The sequence below is a fragment of the Sphaeramia orbicularis genome, chromosome 20, assembly GCF_902148855.1.
Source record: "Sphaeramia orbicularis chromosome 20, fSphaOr1.1, whole genome shotgun sequence".
Lineage (NCBI taxonomy): Eukaryota > Metazoa > Chordata > Actinopteri > Kurtiformes > Apogonidae > Sphaeramia > Sphaeramia orbicularis.
The window spans coordinates 25,254,749-25,275,414 of NC_043976.1; the positions used below are offsets into that span (position 1 = coordinate 25,254,749).

A 20,666-nucleotide genomic window follows, 5' to 3' on the forward strand; every position below is an offset into this window, starting at 1 on the left:
TAAATACAGAGAATAATTTTTTGGATTATTTGTGTTTAAGGAGACATGCATGATTGAACTTTCCTGATACCATGACAGAAATGTCACAAATGAGAATGTTCACCTAGCTAGCCACATTGTTGAAAGAGCCATAGGAGCAGAAATCATTGAATATACTCCTCCCTTCTGCAGGTCTTTCCTCTTAGTCCAAATTGAAAGACATGATATAATAACAGATGAGCTGAAATCAGTTCATGCTGTATGGAAAAATTAAGCCACCTTTACAAGCATCTACAATGAGCACAAGTAGAGCGGCAGAAGAATCACATCCAGGTTGCATCTGACAGAATCGGATCCAAGCGACTGGTAGATTGAGGAGATTTTCATCAGCCTGAAAACAAAACAAGGAGTAGATACAGATGTCTGATAATCTGATGTCCTTTCAGACCACTTGACTCAAAATATGTTAAAAAGGTAATCATGGATTTTTGCTCGGTGATGCTAAAAACCTTCAAGGTCTTTACGTTTAACTGCTCCTGTGTAGTGCGATGTATCTTAATAATCTTAATGTGAAACAGTAAGTCTTGACTAGATCTGGAGTTTCTGCAGTGTTCTTCTGAATTGTGTGCCATTACCACGTACTGTTACTTTAACAACAACCCCTCCACTCTCTGATTTTATTCAGGTCATACACCGAGGCATTTGTAGCTGTGAAACCAAAATGGATGCAACCATATGTGTTATGTGGCTTGCAGAAAACCATTCACAATTCCGCATTTAGATTTGTTTTCCTGGATCAAGACATCTGGACTGGGCAATATATCAAATATGCTCAGTGCAATTTGTGTATTGTTTTGAGTGGCCTGAAGTGAATGACTATTGCAAACATCAGGCATAAACTGGCACAATGTTTTTTTTTAAGGCCACAGCATGGAACTGGATGGACACTTCCATTTTAAATAGGCCAAGTACCAAAGTACATAAGGTGTTTTAACATCATGGATTGTTTGTAGTCTGTTTATGATGATTCTTTAGAAGCAGTTGGCACTAAAAGTGTTCTGTTAATCCACTTTAACCTGCGGGAGTTTGTGTAACATGCTTTTACAGATGCTGAAAAGTATTGTATTGTTTACAATATACAAGATATATTGAGTCCATGTCACTCACATCAGTTCTCCAATGAACAGTAGAGTAAAGCTGCCTGTGTATCATGGAACAGTACTTCATACCAGAGCAAAAGTGAAAGAAGATCCAGACTTAAATCCATCTAACGCAAAGATGGATTTTCCTGGATTACTATGTGACCTTCCCTCTCAGACAAACATAGCGGGATGGGAGAGCAAACAAGCAACAGGAGCTCTGGTTGTGCACTCTGAGCCAAGCCAAGCTCAGAGAGGCCTTTACACCTGTCCGTCTGTCTGTCTGTCTGTCTGTCTGCCTGGCATAGGGGAGCTAAGGCAAAGTAAAGTCATCACAGTTAAATGCAGATGACACAGGAACAACATTTGGAGTTCCTGTTCTGTGACCCGTGAAACCAAAGCCATTTCTGTGCATCCTTGACTCGCCATAACCGCAAGGTAACAACTCAACCACTAGAAACCAAACCTGATAGGAATAGCACATTTTCCCCTGCTTACTATTATAGCCCTCAAGGTGGCTTCAGATATTTGTTCAGCTACATGTCACCTCTCATTAACGGAGCACTGACTGCTCGTATTTGCTTTCCGACGGGATGCACCTCTCAGCATCTCCCCACTCGGTCCACAAAATAGTGCGTTGAGAGAGATAGAAGAATCATGACCAGTGACCACAGAGGAAGGTTTGCACAAGATCATACTTTTCCCACTCATTTGAGGTCTTTAAATCTCAATGTGTAACAAATGCATTTACACCATAAAGCAGCACATAGAGTTTTATCACAGGATTCCCTGCACATACACTTCTAATGGTTTTACACACTCTTTTTTCATCTGTTTGATGTAAGATTATGTTCTCCCTCCTATGAATAAGCAGCTTTTCTATTCAAAGCCGTTTAAAGCCACAGAGAAAACAAAGTTTTGTTTTTTTTTTTTTGAACAAATCTACATTCTACAAGTATGAACAGGTCCTAACGTCTCTGTTACCATTACTAGAGGATCCTGCTGTGCATTAGGACATGTTCAGAGCTGCAGCGTGTCGCACAGCATGAGTCATACGGCAGACAGTGTCACTTCACTAGACCTCAGTGGAAAGCAGGACGTCCGCAAGGCAAACAGTGATGAACGTGCTATTCTAGGAATGAAAATGAAAAAGGAGCTGGAAAATATGTTTCTTGTCCCCAAATTTGAAGTTTTCCACCACTTACTCTGCTTCTTTTTTTTTTTTTTTAAATGAGTCAATGGGTCATTCTGAACAAGCGCTGAAAGCTAAGGAGAACGGATGACTGAACAAGTGGTCTACATGAATCACACAGAGGCATATGGTTCGCAGAGAGAGCACTTGAGACTGGATGTAACGCAGGGGCTCTTAAATCTGTCTGTTCCCCATGAGAATACCCTCAGAAAATGAGCTCTCTATCTGTGCTACTGCAGCAGCTGGCTGTGAAAGACATCAGTTTGGGTTGAAGCTTAAATCACTGTCACTGTCTCATTCGCTATGGGTCAGTTTAAAGTCTGTGACTGCTACATCGCTGTGGAGGGAGGATTTGCCAATATAAACAGATAAACCAGTTTAAAATCAGATTATCAGCAGAGACTGGTCCAGGGACTACAAGTAAGGTGTGTAAAAAGCTAAATGAGTCTGCGTGATAACACTACACCACATTTTTCAAATGGCTTCAGACAGTTTGTTTGGCTTCTTTGCTTTTCTTCCTTTCATTTATCTTGATTCTAATTTGTAGTTTCACTTTGGCCACACATGATATCCAGATTTTCGAAACAAGGAGGACCACCCAGAAGAGTTTCAGGACTCTATCTACTTCAGCTTTCGAAGTCACTCCACAAAAACCGCTCCAATCGGGCAGGAGACACATTAAAAACTAATCGGATGGCGATGACACACGGTAGTCGTGCAAGGCCTTATTTGCAAAGCAGATGGAGAGCCTTGGCCTGTCCAACATTAATTACAATCACATTCAGGGAGGAAGCCGTCCCTCCTCCAGGGCGGTTAGGACTCTGTGTACGACTGGAGGAGATGGCAACCTAATCCCCTGGTCACCACAGAAATCTGAGGGAATCGTCAAAAGATGCACAGGACGTGATTAATCAAAGTAGAGAGCCAGATGTGCAACAACACTGGAATATAAACCCAAACTGACACAGCACAGGAATACCAAAACCACAGACACACAAACACCATGCAGCCACCATCACACTCCCACACAGAAGCCAAAGAGGGGCTTCGATATTTGAGACCAAAACGACGGCCTTCTTCTGTCTGAATATCTGGTTTTCATCATGACATGTTGCAACACCAATACTCAGAAGACCAATAAGTAGAGAAGCATTTGCTTTTTTTCTACCTCTGCTGCTCCAGTCCTAACACCCCTCTTCATGTGTGGTATTGAGTGACTATTAAAAGGTTTATAAAGGTGAGGGTTAAAATATTTTAAGGACTTCCTCTTTCAAGAGCAGCTGAAAGTCAGGAGAAAAAAACACATGAGAGCACATTCTTCAGCAGTGATACATTCCCTCTGTTCTCATGGCCGGATAATGACAATGCCCTTAGTTCCCAAGAAGAATGACAATCAATCTGGGCTTAAGCCGCCTTGTCCACCAGCGTCTGACTCCGGCAGCGCCTCTGTTTATCTTCATGCGCTCTGTTTAGAGTCTCCCAGTAAACATTGGAGCTGCTAATGGAAGGAAGGGCTTGGGGCTTTTATGTTCCAAACTCGTTATGATTAAAGTGTCCCTCTTTATCGTCACTGGGACTAATTAAAGACAATCTGCTTGGGTAACACAAACAATGCAACGCAATTTACGCACAGAAACCGCAAGTCTCTGCGCTGGAGGTCAACGGCAGGAATAGCCCTTTATATACAAATACCAGCGGTGGTGGTAGATGGTTTTGCTGAGGATACTACTTCTATTTTTCCTGCGCAGACATAAATCATGGAGCACATTGCACAGCAACACTGACCACAGAATTTCGGGGCTATAAATGAGCCGAGGAGGGCCAATGTACCCGGGGAGAGGACGTGTAACAGTAAATTACTCCAGAACAATACAAGCCTAATGAGACTGGTAACCCACAGAGGACACGAGTGAGAATTTGGTTTTTTGTGTCGTTCTGGCGACGTGTTAGGATCCAGTAGTAAACGTGGAAAACGTCCGTCTGCTGCGCGCCGTGTGTTCAGTGATGCTGTGGAGAAGTAAAAGGTCGGTCCGCAGGGAAGGTTTGTTAAATCTGAGAGCCAGTTTCATTTGAAAGCATTAACAGCTATATTAATGCGTATATATATTACTGGCTCATAATGGAGAACAAATTCAGTGAATTGCTAATGTCTGACACCTGTTCCAAATTGAGAATTTCTTTAACTTCGCTACAACTTAAAGCATCAAACAGACGCGCAATTACGCACAAGAATCCATTTAAGTGCCTAAATACTAACAGGGGATTTTTGACTTACCTAAATTAACGAAACTCATCACCATATCGGCGTCATTAAGAAAGGCAGTTTCTTGAAATGTGGCCAGAGGCGGACTCTGGGTTGTCCGCATGGACTGGTATCGGTCCAGGATGCCCTCCACCTGGCTCTTCTCCTCGCTTGATATGGTGTTGTATAAGTCCAGCATAAAAAGTGGAGCGGAGTTGTATTTTCCGTGTGACAGATGTGGTCTCGGTCTGTGCGGCAGTCCGAGGATGGACAGGATCTCCTTCTGCATCTCCCTCTTCTCGTGCGTCCGCAGCCGCCGGTGGATGAAACCCGGGTGCACTTCGTTGTTTCCATCCAGTGAATAATTACTCCCCGCGACCGGGAACATGCAATAATAAGCGCTCCACCACAATCCGACCAAGGCAAGCAAGCAGCTGGTCATGATGTTGTCCCGCTGTGCTCTCTGTCTGGCTTGGAGCTTCACTCGTTTTATCCAAACGTTAAATCTGCGTAATGGTAACCAAAGTCCGTCCGTGCGCGCGGTTATCTGTCACAACTGTAGATCAAAAGCGAAGAAAGAATCTCGTATCAAGCCATTTGAAATACTTCCTTAAGCAAAATTCACAGAATAGAGTTGCTCCTGGTTTCATTTCTGATCCCCGTTGCGCGTTTTGCTGCTGCGGGATAAAGTGCACCATGGGAAACTTTATTCTGAGCGGCCGGTAAGTCGGTCAAAAGTTTGATGCCACCGTCACAAGAAAAATAACAACAATTCCATCGAAAGAGGCCATTTTACTAAAGCAATATATTTGGTGTCCAAGATGCGGTTTTCCGACGTTGCGCACCGACAAAAACCACCCTTTAATGGTTGAACTGGTCCCAGTGACAGCCCTTTACTACGACAAGCTGTGTATGAGTCTAACAGGAATCAGCAGGTTGTAGTCCATAATATGTTGCGCGTACATGTAAGTGTGTGTGCGTGTGTGTGTGTCCAGAAACCGCCCACTCCGTGCGCACTACTCAGAGGTGGAGCTCTTCAGGCTACAAGGGCAACTCTAACATCATATTTCCATATTTTGTTCACAGCAGAATAACAGCCTGTCTCTTCTAATAAACCAGCTGAGGCACTGGACATTCTAATTATATTGCACATAAAAGTTTGTGATAAATTCCTTCACGAATCACTATATCATAATGCTAATGTGTTGGTTAACTTTTGCATGTGATAACTATAGACTGGCCATCTGTCTGTTAGACACAAAACGTGTAATTTATACTTTTGTTTCATGAGAGACAAGGAGGCTGTGCGTAATGTGAATTAAATCAATTTACATGGTATATTTATGAAGTCTGCGCTTTTTATGCAGTTCCCAGGTCTGTTCTGGTAAGGGGTGGACTGGTTTTTGTGCATCCAAAGTTAAAGCACCGGGAGTCTCCTCTGCTGAAGTGTTCTCCAGTTGAGGTACGACCCCTGACGATGAAGCAGGAAACAGCAAGTAAAGACGCACAAATATCTACAGAGGAAAAGTATACTGGCTTCTTTGAGAGCACTATGGAAATAAAGTCACTTAGTAGTTAAACATGGTAAAATTAATATTCTGTTAATTTTAGTAAAATGATAGAAAATAGGTGTTTTTTAAGTCAAAGGGAAGCTGAGTCTGTCTTTTCTTTAAAACATCACAGTAAAGGAATTCCCTCTAACCTCCTCACTCCCTCCTCTTCCTTTAAGCCCAACCTGTGTTATGTCTTCAAGTTCCCCTCAGACAGTGATGGTCCTGGCGATAAGGCCCAAAGGTGTCCATATCTCCCTGTGCGTCTGCTGCTACTGCTGCTGCTGCCAGAGCCTATCTTATCTGTATGTGAAGAGTGAGAACCAGCATCAAAGCTACACATACCACCACAACCCAAACACACACAAACACACTCATACATTCATACATACACACACACATACATACACACAACTACCGGGCAGATTTCAGATGAAGTACTTTGGTCCAACTTGGTGAAAACTTGTCAAATTATTACCACTCCCTTACATAAATCGTCCAAAAAAATGTGCTAATGTTTTTACTTCAGTAAAAATTATGGAGACTTTAACTTGATATTATTGGCAGCATTTCCCAAGGTATAATGTACCAGATTAGATTTCCATATTTATTCTCCGCAGCAGAAACTGAGAAATTTATCAGTAAAATGTGACAGTAAGTTGCTTGTGATAGAATACGAAAGAGGCGACTGACTGATCCACTTTTAAATAACAGAACCGGAGCTGAAGACTTACAGGCCTGACACAAAAACATTACTCTCACAGATGCCATTTATCAGATTTTTCAGTTTAGCTTGGACTCAGGATTCCCATTTATTTGAAGAACTGCTTTCTCCTGATTTATAGCAGGTTCAGCAGCAGCTAAGCTCAGTCTGAGCAGCAAAAATAGAAAAACGTGGAGATTTCTGGTTCTGGCACTAGTCTTGTGAATGGTAGTGAGTTCCTTTATTGTGCCGAGGCTGTCTGGTTCTTCTCTTATTGGCTGTAACGCTAAACAACAAAGCAGCTCTTTCTAACAACTTTGAATGAAACGGGTGATGTGAGTCAGCTCGTGGTAACAAACAGCCACGTTGTCGTGTTTAAACACTTCAAGGGTCATTAACCTTTGGCTTATGTCATATTAAAAAAACCCGCACAAAAAACATTTCTTCTTCTGTGGTGTTTTCCAGTGCTATCGCATTAATCCACATGGGAAAAAAAGTGGCATGGTGCAAAAACCAGCAGTTATTAAAGGGGCAATATGTACTATTTCTACTTTGAAATAAATGAAAAACAAAAGACCAGAAATTTTCACTAGTGTTGAGAATAAAGAGCTCTGTAGTTCTGGCAAAGATGCCAAAGTATTTGATTATAGAGATAAAAAACTGAATATATTTACACCGATGGGCTGGTGCATTTATGTGACCACTAGAAGGAGTAGTGAGTCCCTCTGCTGGTCTCTCATGGTGAGAAAAACTTAGACCAGTGTCAGAAATTGACTAGATGTGATGAGAATTGCTAAGAAACAACTTTTAGAGTCAAATAAACTGTGAATTACTAGCATATGATGACAACAAAGTGATAAAACAGGGTCGCTACAGGTTTTTACAAGTTAAATTTAAAACTTTTTAACACCTTTTTAAGACTACTTAAAACAGAATTTAATGCCCATTTCACAGCCAAACAAAAGAATGAAAGGCCTGTAGTTCACTTTCAAAACGAGCTCTGTCTTGATGTCCACTGCTAATCCAGCATTAGCTGTGTAAGCCATAACGCACTAGCAGTATCTGAATCAGGGAACGTGCATTTAAACAGCTTGGCGATTCTGTTGTATTGCTACAGTATTTAGAGTCCGCAAAACCTCCACTTTTAGGGTTGGGGTGGAACAAAAAACATTGTCTGGAGGCTGATTTTGGCAGCTTGGACACATTTAAAGACAATACAGCGAACAAGTATATGGCACCATAACTTAAGACCTACCAAATCAAATTTAATACCTTCTAAAGACTTTTTTAAGGTATTAAATGCAGATTTGTAAATTCAAGACTTTTACAACCTTGCAGGAACCCTGTATAAGCTAGAAGCAGTGTTGTTTTCTCCACGAGACAAAGCTCTAAATGAAACCAATGACGTTTGATGGTGGAATCATAGCATTTCTTCTACACGAATGAGTTTGATTATGAGGCTTATGAAGGTAAACAGTTATTATGTGATAATATTATCTTTACTAAGTTGTTGATCCACGGTTCAGACTACACTGTAACAGTTCTGACCTTTATTCCAAACAGATCTTTAATGCATGTATTAACAAGATAAACCATACAGAAAACAGAGGTGATCTGTGGTTTTACTGCAGCTGTTTTCTATCTAAAAACAGAGTTAAGTTAACGGAGCTATAATGTAAACTATCAGCTGATGCAGTACATAAAGATTATAAGACATAGTGTTATTTTGACCAATTGATGAATACAACATGATACCATAATACAGATGTGTGCGAATACTTTATTCAGTGAGTGATACAGTCTGTGGATACATAGCATTGATTCGGTGGTGGTTTTGGTCCTAAGTGTGTTCTGGTATGAGACTTCCCTGCTGTTGAGGTTTTGGAATATCAAAACTACAAAGAACGCCTTTAGTGGGGAGAAATACAGCAGACATATACTTCTACATATCGTTAACATTTTTACGTGACACTGAGCGCCTGCATGTGTGTGTTTGCATCCCCATAGGCAGGGCAGGTGATGTGTGTATGTTGGATGAACTGGAAGCACAGGGAGGAGGAGGAAACATTAAACAGAGGTTCTGTGTCCTGTCATCACACTGTCTAGACAGGACACCTCCTAGACCTAATGAGGTCTTTGTCTGTCTGTATCTATCTCTCTTACACACACACCTCACTATACATCTTACTTTTAGCTCTTAAGTTGCTCCACTGGGACTCTCTCTTTTTTTTTTTTTTTTATTAAAAAGCATCAAAAGGTCACAGAAAAGGTCGCACAAACTGGCTCACAAATAGAGTTGAATCTTTGATGTGCACTGCCTGTATAATATGTGAGTTTTGTGCCTAAGAGGGACATACACACATCTCTTCGACATATAAAATTAAGGGATGTGCACTCCAAAACCAAAGGAATGTTTACACCTGGCACCAATCTGACAAGAAGTGCTGAATCTTCTGCAATAATTATATTACTAGGCCCAGGAAAGGAAGACACATTCAGTTAAGTAAAAGTACTGTTGAAAATGCTCCACGAGTAAAAGTGTGTAAGTGTAAAGCAGTCATGGTGCAGTAAAATGTCACTGTCAGTTTTACTATTAAATGTTTTTCATTAATATGCACACTATATAGACAAAAATATTGAATTTCACTGATAACAGGAGACCATGGTCCAAACAATAATGAAAAATGCCATAATATAATGTTATATTGGGATAAATATCACTGCAATAAACATTTTATTTTGTCTATATGGTTATTTTTGCTTACATTGTTATAATTGTTCCACTTTTCTTAAGTATTTGTCACATTCTGACCATAAATAATCACTTTAAACAACAAGAAATTATCTTATCTTTACAAGATAACAAGATAATCCTTTACTGGTCCCACAACGGGGAAATTTCCAGTGTTACAGCAGAATAGGGATAGTAATATAGAAAGTATTAAGAATATGTATATATATATATATATATATATATATATATATATCACTCAGCAGAAACAGTAGCAATGAATAAGTATGGAAAATACAGGGGTTGGACAAAATAATGGAAACACCTTCACCTCAAGATGATAATGCCCCAATCCATACAGCTACAATTGTTAAAGAATGGCATGAGGAACATTCTAATGAAGTTGAGCATCTCGTAGGGCTGGCACAGTCCCCAGACCTCAACATTATTGAGCATTTATGGTCAGTTTTAGAGATTCAAGTAAGATGTCGATTTCCACCGCCATCGTCTCTAAAAGAGTTGGACCACAACTATATAGTACTAAAACAAATCTTGCACATTGCTGAGGGTCATATACTTTGTAATAATTGAATATAGTCAAGTAATGTGTTAAATCAACAGAACTGTTAAGTTAAGGTGTGATGTGTCCCAATATTTTTGTCCACATAATTTATGTCATATTTAACTACTATAGAGCTTTACATTTGAGTTCATTTTAAATACTGAGGTTAAATTCATCTACAGCAGTACTTTGGATACTTTTTTAGCCCAGGACCCAAAAAATAAATGTTATAACTCTTCAGAAATTATATCATGAATTATGTCTTTTACATTGTTTTGGTCTTGTTTTATGTTTTATGTTATTTTTATGACTCCCATTGTTTTCATTGTATTATGCTTTTATGTTGTTTTCATCTTGTTGTATCTTTACATCATTTTTGTTTATTTATATTTTTACATGGCTCTCTTCTTCCATCTAAAAAAATGAAGTCACGTATAATCTCACTGATAAATATTTTACCTGGACAGGTGGTGACCCACTAAAAACAGCTCTGTGACCCATTTTTGGTAAAGGAAGATGTACAGGAATGTATCATATTCTATAAGATCTCATATTCAGCTCTGTAACAATATATTTTCTAGTTGATCCAAGAAGGTTTTAAAGAGTTTATTTAGCTTTGACATTTCACAGAAGTAGGAGAATGGTCTATACACTTAAGGAAACCTTCAGTTTATCACAAAATAAACACATTTAGAGATACATGGTTTTCAATGGGAAGGAAATGTATGAAGAATTAATATCTGAAAGGTCGGGTAAATCGAGTAAAAGTCCTTTTTTTTGCTTTTTTTTGTTCTGAATGAGGTTCATGGTTACATGTCTGCAACAGTCAGCACACATAGATAACTGAATAAGCTGCCAATCAACGATTTCTACTGGAAAAAATGACAAACAAAACATTTTAGCATGTATTAATATTTAAGCACATTGCGATTTGATTTGAATCAGTCATTTCATTTCAGGAACTAAAACAGATTTATTTATCTCGTATGAAGATGAAAGAGGATGTGTTAGATCACCTGAAATTAATATTCATAAGGCCTCTGTAAATTATATCCTTAGAACTTCCCTCCTCTTCCTGCTCCAGAACTGAACCTCGTTGCTCCAGCAACACTTTCTGATTGGATGACAGGAATTCCATTGTCTATCTCATACTGCATTGCCTAAAATGAAAGATCAAAGAGGAAATTGCAGCAAAAAAAAAAGTACTGTTCTGACACATACCTGAAAGTTTTATCAACAACCATGACAACAAAGCTGGAAATTTTAGAGGTAAAATGTGTAACACTTTAAAAATACATTATACTGACTGTATATGAATACAGCACTTCTGATAAAGTCAATTCTGTGTGCACATAACAGTGTTTTCTAAGTGATAGTGATTATTTATTTAACCTTTATTTAACCAGGTAAGTCGGTTGAGAACTCACTTTCCTTTCTAGGCCAATAGGCAACAGCATGAGGTAAATTATACAAAACGAAGTGTGTTTTATACATATTGAAGAGTATAAAAACAACACTATTAGTACATTTACAAAGTGGGTTAGGCTCAATGCATGAACACAGTTTGCATTTTAATAACAAACAAGTCTATAAATGGTCAATGGTCAATACATGTGATGTGAATGTTTTCTGGAAAAACTATAAGGAGCACTTTCTATTATGTTAGACAGAGCCCAACTACATTCTGTACTTTTCTCTAGGTGCTTTTGTTTTGCAAGTAAGGTGTTTTTAAGGAAATTAATAACTTTCTCTATTGTCGGTATTAGTAGTGTGTACTTTCGGACACCTTGCTGTGTGTGCTTACTACATATACTGTGTTTTTCATTCATACTATCAATGCATAGTTGGTGCTTTATGTGTATGTTCAGATAATGGTTTGTGTGCACTATACTCATGTAAATGTGACTTTTTCTTTTTTTTTTTTTTTTTTTTTTTTACAAAAGCATGATGATTGTTCCAAAAACTGTTTACTTTTGTCAGAGATGTATCAATGTTTTAGATAGACTTTATTAATCCCCAGAAGTTTTATATCCTCCTGACACCCAGAAATGAATTTTTGTCCTCTGTAGGGAAGTTTCACAGCTTTATTTAACCCTTAAAGACCAGAAGAATTTCTGTTAAAAATGTTTCAGGATACCAAATGGACCTTGCATTAAACTTTTCGCAAGCTTTTATAATATTATCCTCTGCAATTTTCAGTGAAAGTCAACTATTTTCCAATATATTTATTTTATTGACCTTTAAGGTGTTCATAAAAGTTTAGGCTAAATTCAAAAGTTATAACATTAGAACAGAGAAAACTGAAGCTAAATTTACAATTTTCCACTTAATTTGCAATTAATTTGATATAAAAACCACACTGACAACCACAGGTAGTTGTCAAAGTGCAGTTTGTCCAGAAGAACCAATGTTGCAGAACGTGACTGTGTTCTAATTTTAACCACAGAGTCTCTGCACCAAACAGGACAGGTGAGGCAACTGAAAGCCTTAGAGAGCAGTGTAGATTTTATCTGATTTATTAAGTATCATCATAGGACTAGAGGTTCAAAAGTTAATGAATATTTTTTGACGCAAGTGGCAGTTTAGGTCTGTTTTTGATTTTTAAAAAAAGAAAAGAAGGACTAAAAAAGGACACTGCATAAAAAATAAATAGAAAATGTGTTCACCCAAGATTAATTATTTTATTTAATGCAAAAAAATGGAAACTTTTACTTTCCTGGGTCTCTGGAGGATATCATAGCCTAGAGTTTTACAGTCAACATGTTAGCAATCAGAAAAAAAATAGGAAACATTGTGTCAGTGATTCAACAGTCCTGTACTTTAATACTTTAATCAAATATGTTGGAATTTCAGTGTAAAATCTTCTCATCAGGCGTACCTGTATGAAGGAGGGAGCATCGTAGCAGCTGTACATGGCCGAGGAGCGATCAGCTCTCAAACACTGCTGAGGGAAGGAGCTGATCTGCTCTGCTAACTGCAGGGCTGCTTGTAAAGCTGTGGTCACAACATGAGGTCAGTATAGACAAACAGGATGTACATATGCATAAAAGCAAAAACAACCCTTCATGGCACTGGAAGTATACAGTAATCTGCCTCCTCATATACAGTCTTCCTCTTGTATTGAACCTTTGGCAGTCGCCCTGCTGTGTTCTGAGCCTTATCGTGCCACTCGCTGCCCACATTAAAGCTCTGGACCACAACCAAATTAGTCCTATGGAAAAAACTACGCCTCATGATGGCACACTTTGATGCCTTCTATGTGTGTATTTGTGTGTAAGCAGCTACTTCTTTGCTTCTTTCTGATGTCAAACCCGCGCTAAGTGATCATCCCTCAGAGAGACCAATTAGGTCCAGGCCCTGAATGGAGGAAGAGGAACTTCCTAAAAGAATTAAGTTAATCTGCCACTAACGTCTAAAGAGACAGAGGGAGGAGGGAATTTTGGCGATGGAGCCGTGAAGAGCACATGGAAAGGCTTTTTTGGGATTTAAGGATACGGCAGCCTTCGTGCATTAATATAACACAGGAAATGCCATATTGAAATGCGTGCATAGCTTAATCCTCAGACTGCTGCTTGAATGAGCGAGGAGTGGACAGCGCTAATGGTGAGTTACAGCTTCAGCAGGGTGTTGAAGCCAAATAAAGAAAACAGATTCACTGAAACAAATTTAGATTATATACGACTCTTGTCTGATCCGACCTACAAGAGTGTGTCGTAAAATCTGGGTTTCCTGAGTGAAAATGGGTCACAGGTCTGTTTCTGGTCGCTGACTACATCATCTGCCTTCACAGTGAATAATGGTTCCTATTTCCCCCCCTGTAGACTTTAGGGCTTCCAGCTTCTCACATATCCAGTCTTCACACCGCTACCATTTGTCATTAAATGCCTGTTAATACCTGATACCCTATACTGTACATACACCATTAACAATCTGCCTTGGACGGTGATTTATCAAAATAGTCTGTTTTCTGTTGGTAATAATAAGGAAATCTATTCGTTTTTTAGCAATTTCACAAGAAACAATGCTCGAAATATGAGCTAAAATAAGTCTTAGGCTGTAAATTTGATACCCACATTCATATACCACTACAAACTCAACAAACTCTAATACCTTGGCCATTGGGGACAACTCTGTTTGCGAGTCCATAGGCCAGAGCTTCCTGGGCTCCAATCGGTCGTCCAGTCAGAATTAGGTCGAGGGCTCGAGACAGACCAATAAGACGGGGGAGTCGCACTGTGCCACCATCAATCAGGGGAACTCCTGAAAAAAAACATAACATTGAGAAAAAAAAATCTGTCAACATTTACCCAAACTGAAATCAAACCTGTATTAAAGTACTTTAACATTTGAGAAATAGCACCAATTGATAAATTGCAGTTTCATCTTGGGTATTATTTGTGCAGTCCAGTATCACAAATCAGAGATATACCACTAAAAGGCATTACAGTCTTTAGTTCAAGAAAGAAAAAACATTATTATTACAAAAAAATGGAAGAAACTTCAGGAAGATGTGGTGCAATAGAGTTCAAGTCAGAAGAAGTTGGAAAAAACATTGTACAGTTGGAAGATAAACATGACCAACAAGCACATTTAAAAAAGCTCCCTCAATATGGAAAAAATAGTAGTAGTAGTAGTAGTAGTAGTAGTAGTAGTAGTAGTAGTAGTAGTAGTAGTACAGCATCTGAACATTTTATCTATCATGTGGACAAACAATTTGTCTCTCAGATTAACAAGTCTCAAATCAACTGAGTAACTGTGAGTTTAACAGTGCAGTCAGATGATAATGCTTGTACATAAGCCTTGATTTTGTTGTTGTTTTTTATGAAAATGCCACTAAACAAAACCTTGTTACATGGGACACATCCACAATGTACTCACATGACCTCTATCTATCACACCTTAATAGCCAACTGATATTTGGCTTCATACACAGGTTTTCCTTTTCATGCTCCCCCTGTGGACCAGCTACCAGTGTTAGACACATGCATTTATAATCCAACATGATAAATACAAGTCATCATACCTACATCAGATTATTAGTTTAACAGTTGATGATCTAGGCTACATTGACACTTTAAGCTGAACTTGGATGTATTGTTCACAATCACTTTTTCTGGCGATGCTTCTCTACAAATTTACATTTATACGAACGATTCGTAAAGAAGTAAACATGAATGCAGATTAAGTCACTGTTCATTTTTTAGAGGTTGATGTGCAATTGGAGACAGCAAATTATGGAGATAACAAGGATGAGGAGAAAGAGAGACATGGTTATGCTTAATTGTGGGGCCCCATTTCTTTCAATATTCCTTAAAGCACAGGCTGGTTAGAATATATCCACTTATGTTTTGCTTCTAAAAAAGTGTCACCTCAAATGCTAAAAATGAACTGTGGTTTAGCATTCAGTCATTAAACAGAAGTATCAGCTCTATTTAACCCATACAGACCCAGTGATACTTCTGTGGCAGTTCCAAAATGAATTGTTCTCTATATTCAACCTTTCTTAAGGGATTTATCACCATTTATTGTAATATATTCCTCTTTAGTTTGAGTTTTTTCAGTGAAAATCAGGTATTTTCTTAGATTTAATTCACTGGTCATGTAAATGTTTTGACTCAGAGTAAATTCAAATGTTATTTTATCAAAACAGAGAAAACTGAAGAAATAGTGACTTTTTCAGTAAAATATATCATTAACTGAACATAAACTAAGTGTCTCCATCCACTGTCATTGATCCAACTCCATGGGTTTTACTGGTGAATCAATGTTGTAGAAGATGACGGTGTTTCCACGTTCACTACAGAGCCTCTGAACGTCCAAATGGGTCATATCTGATGACCATGAAAAGATGAATAACTGTATTTTACACCAGTTATTTACATATATTGATAGAATCAGTGGATCAATAGGTATTAAAGATTTTATATCAGTACCAGTGGCTGTTTGGGTCTTTATGGGTTAAGATTCTTTCGGATATAAATATCGGATACTCTTAGATAAATGCATGTCGAAATTTATTTTATTAATGATTGCTCCAATAGTAATATTTCCCTTGAGAATAAATTTCTGTACCAGTAAGGAGGAGGAGGCTCTAAGATTGTGGATTTTTTTCACAGATATTTGGGGTAACTGAGGGGTGAAGGGAAATGTAGGCCACTATGCCAGTGCAGAGGCTTCAGGTTACTTAATCTGTGTGAAAACAGTCTTAGAAACATTTAGAAACACATAATATACTCCTGGCATTAATCTAGGCTACAGCTGTCAGGGGAGCAAAGTTTTGAAACAATTTTACTCCTTAACTATAGCTCTGCTTTCTTTTTGTCAGAGCAAGAAACAAAGAACTCCTCCTTCCACTCAGTCTCTCTGGACACATTTGCATTATTACTGTGTCAACCAGACGGAAACAAGGAGGCGAGAGACGGGAGGGAGAGAAACAAAAAGAGAGAGTACACTGGAAGGTACAGTAAGCTTCTGGCATCTGTCCTAATTTCTAAAGAGCACCAGCTGGAACTGGCATACTTTCTACCGTTCAGCGCTCCCAAGTTCCACGCCACAATCCACGACTCCCTAATTCCTCCAAGTCGCTGATTCCATTTGACCGCCCCTTATTGAGAGCACATGTGTCGGACATGTTTTCATAACCCCAAATCATCATGCTAGTGTTCCGTTTTTTTCTACTCCCTGCTCTCTCATTCTGCGGGGAGCCGTGGAAACACTGGGATTCTATTCATACACTTCGAGCTACTCTCTTTCTCCACGTCGTTCAAATAAATTAAACTGGAATACATGGAATACCGGTGTTAATACATGTGCAGCCAATCCAGGGGCCTGGTTCGGGTTCACACAGTCAGCACATATGGCGATCTGACAGCCAGAAGACTATGATTAGACGAGGGGAGAGAGGACGGGAGGGGTTACGCTGTCTGCAAATACTAGATTTCACTCTGTTTTTTTCAGTCATCCCATATTACAGCAGTGTATTCAACTGAAATGTAAATTACAGAGAGGTGGTTAAGCACAGTGAGGTGATGAAGTGAAGCATAAATGACACCTGCATTCCTTTGGCAGCAGTGTAATTAAAAAAATGACACAGATCCTTGAAGTACAGGTGTGTGGATTCAAGGCTTTTTCAGTATTGACACCAAGACCGAGTGTCTTATGTTGGACTTTGTCTTGTAACTACACACTCTTACACACACAAGGACATCCATATAGGAGGATATCAGGACAGCAAACACAGAGTATCCTCCAGCCCCCCAGAAAACCAAATGATGATTAGATAGCAGCACAGAGAGGCACTCTGCAGTGTCCAGCCTTATCACCCTACATTACAACAAAAGGAAGAAAGAGGAAGAAAAAGGAGCAGTGGTGGAGGAAGTGGTTAAGCAAATGTACTACTAACACACTGTCAAAATACTCCACTAGAAGGAAACATTCTGCAAACTACATGTGGATATAAAAAAAACAAACAAAAACAACATACTGAAGGAATGAAAAGTAAGAGCAGCTATTGTGTTAGTTAACTCATTGAATGTTGAATTTTAGTAAGCAAGTAAAGCTTATTTATAAAGCACTTTTCACAGATAAAAATCACAAAGTGCTGTACATAGAATGGGTGCAATAAAACAACATAATAAAAAGGATAAATCCATCAACCAAAAGCTTTCCTAAATAAAAAACGTCTTGAGCTGCTTTTTAAGAGTCCACGGAGTCCACCACACAGAGGGACCGGGGCAAGTCATTCCAGAGTCTGGAAAGGACAGGTCTCCCCGGGTTTTAAAACGAGTCTTTGGGACCTTCAGGAGGCTCTGGCCTGAAGACCTAAGGGTGCGCCCTGAGGAGTAGGGGCACAACAAGTCAGCAATATACTGGGGGGCCTGACTGTGCAACGCCCAGAAGGTCAGGACTAAAATTTGACTGGAACCCAATGAAGAGCTGACAAAACGTGGGGTGATGTGGGTGATGATTTTACTGCTGTAGATGTTCAGCCCTGAACCCAACTATTTTACATTTGTAGTTTATTTCATCTAAAACAATGCATCACATTCTAGAACTTTCCCAAACTTGGCTCTAGTCCCAAAATGAGCCAAGTAGGTGTTTTTATTGAGTTGCCAACTGTAAAAGTAAAATACTTATAATAATATCTATGTGAATTAATTTTAAAATTCAAGAGCATAATGAATGTGGACAAAGTGGAGTAGAAATATATATATATATATATATATATATATATATATATATATATATATATATATATATATATATATATGGAAAAGTGGAATAGACAAATGAAGAAAATAAAGTATAAGATGCAACAAAACAAAACCACAAGATGGAAACACCATTAAAAAAAAGTTAAGAAGAAAACAATCTAAAGTGAAATACAGTGTACAATACATAACATGTAACAATAACATGTGGTGTGAATTCATTTTTCTGATTAAGACAGAAGAAGAAGGTTCTTTTAAACACATTTCTAAACTCTGGAAAGCTTAAGAAATTTGGCCTCAACAAAGACATGTGAAAGTTAGAGGACAGGCTTTAGGTGTAGAAGACGCAACAAGATCCTCGAGATGCAAAAAGACAAAGAAAAATGCACAAAACACAAAAATGATAAATAAGACACAAGGCAAAAACACCATAAAAGACATGAACATGAAAAGTAAGTAAAGTAAAATACAGTAAATAGTACAGAATGACATTTGAGATGCAGAGGGAAGACATAAAAATAAACAAACAGATAAAATGACAGAAAAATGGCATAAAAGATCAAAATGATTAAAAACAAATGAACAAAAACAAGACAAATGACTGAAGTGATATGTGATGCAGAACAAAACTGACAAAAGACAAAATTGACAAAAAACAAAAATGACAATGAAATGAAAACAGGAAAATAAGATAAAAAGTTAAAATGACAAGATGCAGCAAGAACGCAAACATGGCATGAAAAAAGTAACTGTAAATGTGGGTCCTGGACAGAGACAGGATGTACCTTCTGAGTCTGGAGTTGAACAACTTTGGAAACTACTGTTCTATAAGATTATTAAATATTTGCATCATCCCTAAAAGTCTGTAGTCAGCTTTGTGATGATGCATTTTACAGCTAATCCAAGAGGGTTTAGGAGAAGTGTGTTAGGAAGGAGAAGAACTTCCTGAACCATGCAGAAACGCTTCATTCTTCGGTTTATCATAAACATTTTGGAGAATCATGGAAAGGTAGGGAATTAAAAATGGCTGCATAAGATGGACATACTCAAGTAAAAGGTTAAAAGTATGCATTTTCGAAGACAGGGGTTGATTGGAAACTGGTGACAGCAGAGACAGAAGGGTTCACAGAGGGACAGATAAAACACCAGGGTGACCTCCAGCCTGTCTGTCTTTGGTGCTGCTGTTGGCACCATCGCTATCAGCAACCGGAAGGATCTTCGTTCTTATCCGCGGCGCTCGTCTCCAGCACCTCCTCCCCTCGTCCCGTCTGTGATGTGTCCTGTTTGCAAGAACGACCACAGACCTGCGCTTTGTCCCACATGAATAGCACCTCCTTGAAGTAGTCTTAAATCAAAAGGCATGTTTGGCTTGAAAGAGCCTGGCTGAGACGGAGAGCAGTGGCTTCTGATCCTCTACTCCAAGAGTTTTAAGGGGAAGTGTTTGGCAGCGATCCTGATACAAGATAATCAGTCAGCGTCTGCGGCACAGAAATGCAGATTTGTCATCTCTGGTTTTCAGTAATGAACTAAACATTTGGGAAGGAGATCTGTGTCTTCAAAGCAGATTGTCAAGAATGGGTCTTGACTCAGCAACATCTGTTGTTTAAAAACTACATATAAGATCATGGAGCTTATGTGACGGACATCAAGAGGAAATATTTGCATTTTATCTTCTGAGCTCAGAGGTTTATGTAATTAATAAGAAACAGAAACTGAAACAAGCCAAGAGGAATTTAAACCCAGGATTGGACTGACTGGGTTAACTTAATATTATTGTTACCATTTCTTTTTATATACCTATTTATTTTTTTCTACTGTTATATATTATATATACTATCATATGCTTTGTTTGTTTTTATTTTTTTAGATCAGTACATTGATGAATGCTTTAGAAAAAAAAATGGTAATGAAAAAAATTTACATTTGAAGGTTGTAACAATACTTCGACTGAACAGTATTGCGATGACTGGAATAAATATGATCTAATTTACAAAATAAGTTTAGAAAATGTCATTAGTTTTTAGTTTTAATCTTACGTTTCAGTTTGTTTTTTCATTTTAGTTTGTATTAGTTTTACAAGCATGTAAATTGTTTCATTTTATGGAAGTGCCTAGTTTTACTTCAATTTTTATGTATTTTTCAGGTTATTACAAGGAAAGCCATGATTTGAAGAAGTTAAAGTGGAAGGATAAAAGAATTAATCATCAAGTATGATTCACAAAACAATCATTTTACATGATTATTTATTTACTATTGTGCAAAGCCATTGTATTCTTGTACTCCATGAACTACTGACATTAGGGAAAAACAACAGAAAAGCTGTTTTTACCATCAAGTTCATTTTAGTTTGTGGTGCAA

The 20,666-nt window shown here is 38.4% G+C and overlaps 2 protein-coding genes across 2 annotated transcripts in view; both read right to left on the bottom strand.

Moving 5' to 3' along the window:
* bmp6 (bone morphogenetic protein 6) overlaps positions 1-5,489 on the bottom strand; it is a 57,892-nt gene extending 52,403 nt beyond the window's left edge. Inside the window, exon 1 of the mRNA XM_030123283.1 lies at positions 4,586-5,489. Coding sequence (XP_029979143.1) covers positions 4,586-4,994 — 409 coding nt within the window. The 5' untranslated portion in view covers positions 4,995-5,489. The remainder of the gene's footprint in view (positions 1-4,585) is intronic.
* Positions 5,490-10,689: 5,200 nt separating this feature from the next.
* The window catches only part of LOC115411696 (probable enoyl-CoA hydratase echA8), a 28,131-nt gene continuing 18,154 nt past the window's right edge, over positions 10,690-20,666 (bottom strand). The window contains exons 5-7 of the mRNA XM_030123911.1: positions 14,209-14,358; positions 12,977-13,092; positions 10,690-11,258 (exon numbers count right to left, since the gene is read on the bottom strand). Of these exons, the coding sequence (XP_029979771.1) occupies positions 11,154-11,258; positions 12,977-13,092; positions 14,209-14,358 (371 nt within the window). The 3' untranslated portion in view covers positions 10,690-11,153. The remainder of the gene's footprint in view (positions 11,259-12,976; positions 13,093-14,208; positions 14,359-20,666) is intronic.